Source organism: Cystoisospora suis, assembly GCF_002600585.1.
Source record: "Cystoisospora suis strain Wien I chromosome Unknown contig_11744, whole genome shotgun sequence".
Taxonomy (NCBI): Eukaryota; Apicomplexa; class Conoidasida; order Eucoccidiorida; family Sarcocystidae; genus Cystoisospora; species Cystoisospora suis.
Window position 1 is genome coordinate 1 of NW_027164507.1, and position 903 is coordinate 903.

General features: G+C 44.0%; 1 protein-coding gene across 1 annotated transcript; it reads left to right on the forward strand.

Annotated features, from left to right (window-relative positions):
• Positions 1 to 16: 16 nt before the first annotated feature.
• On the forward strand, positions 17 to 836 carry CSUI_011432 (autophagy protein apg9 protein; the record flags this gene model as incomplete). Its single annotated transcript, XM_068071530.1, has 1 exon — positions 17 to 836. A coding segment is annotated over exon 1 (771 nt), but the record flags the coding sequence as incomplete, so codon positions are not given.
• Positions 837 to 903: the final 67 nt, after the last annotated feature.

Sequence of the window (903 nt, forward strand, 5' to 3'; positions counted from 1 at the left end):
GGGGGGGTTCAAAGAAGTCTTCTTCTCTTTCACGTCAGGTGACAGGTGTAGGTGTGCAGCATAAGATGGTAATACGTTCCTTTTGCTCGTCGTTCTATGGATTAAGAATTGCATGCCTAATAGAAGAGTTGATAGCCGTGCTATGTACACCTCTATTACTATGGTGGTATATGCCGAAGATCTGTGACGATATATGTGAATTCTTATTCGCTTCGACTGTATCTACACCGTTCGGGGATCTATGTTGCTTCGCATCGTTAGATGTAGACACCTATGGCTCGCCATTCTATACACCTACAAAGGTAGACATCGAACCCCCCCCTCGGTCCTCCTCATGTCTCCAGAAGAAGAAGAAGAACAAGGAGAAACGGAAAGAGAAGGAAAGAAAGATGGTGGCGGGAAATGGCTTTGCAGCTGAAGAAGATAGAGTCCTTTCACATCAAGAAGTTAAAGACGTGAAGAGAAAGATGGAAAAGAAGATTGTCTTCTCGTCTTCTCAGAGAGCAGAGGAGATAGACAAGAAGAGCATGGTGCTTTTCTTATCCGATTCAAAAGCAGGCTTTCTACATACAGGAAAGACTAATGAAGAAGAAGAAAGAGAAAGAAGAAGAAGAACTATTCGGACAACTTCGGGGAAAACAGAAAAGAGTGCCATCACTTTCGTTCTTACCTATCGTATACCACCTCCATATGATGACACCTCACCTCTCTGGGCTGTCTTCGCTTCGGATTCCCTTACAAGTTCGATCGCTATGCTCGCAAATTCCACCACCAATACACAGCAGGATAAGCCAAAGATCAGCACAAGTCGCCCGCATGCATCAGTATCCTCTTCAGGTAAAGAAACACATATACAGGAGAAAAGGGGACCTATCAATCTATCTATCTATCTTCAGCTGCAAA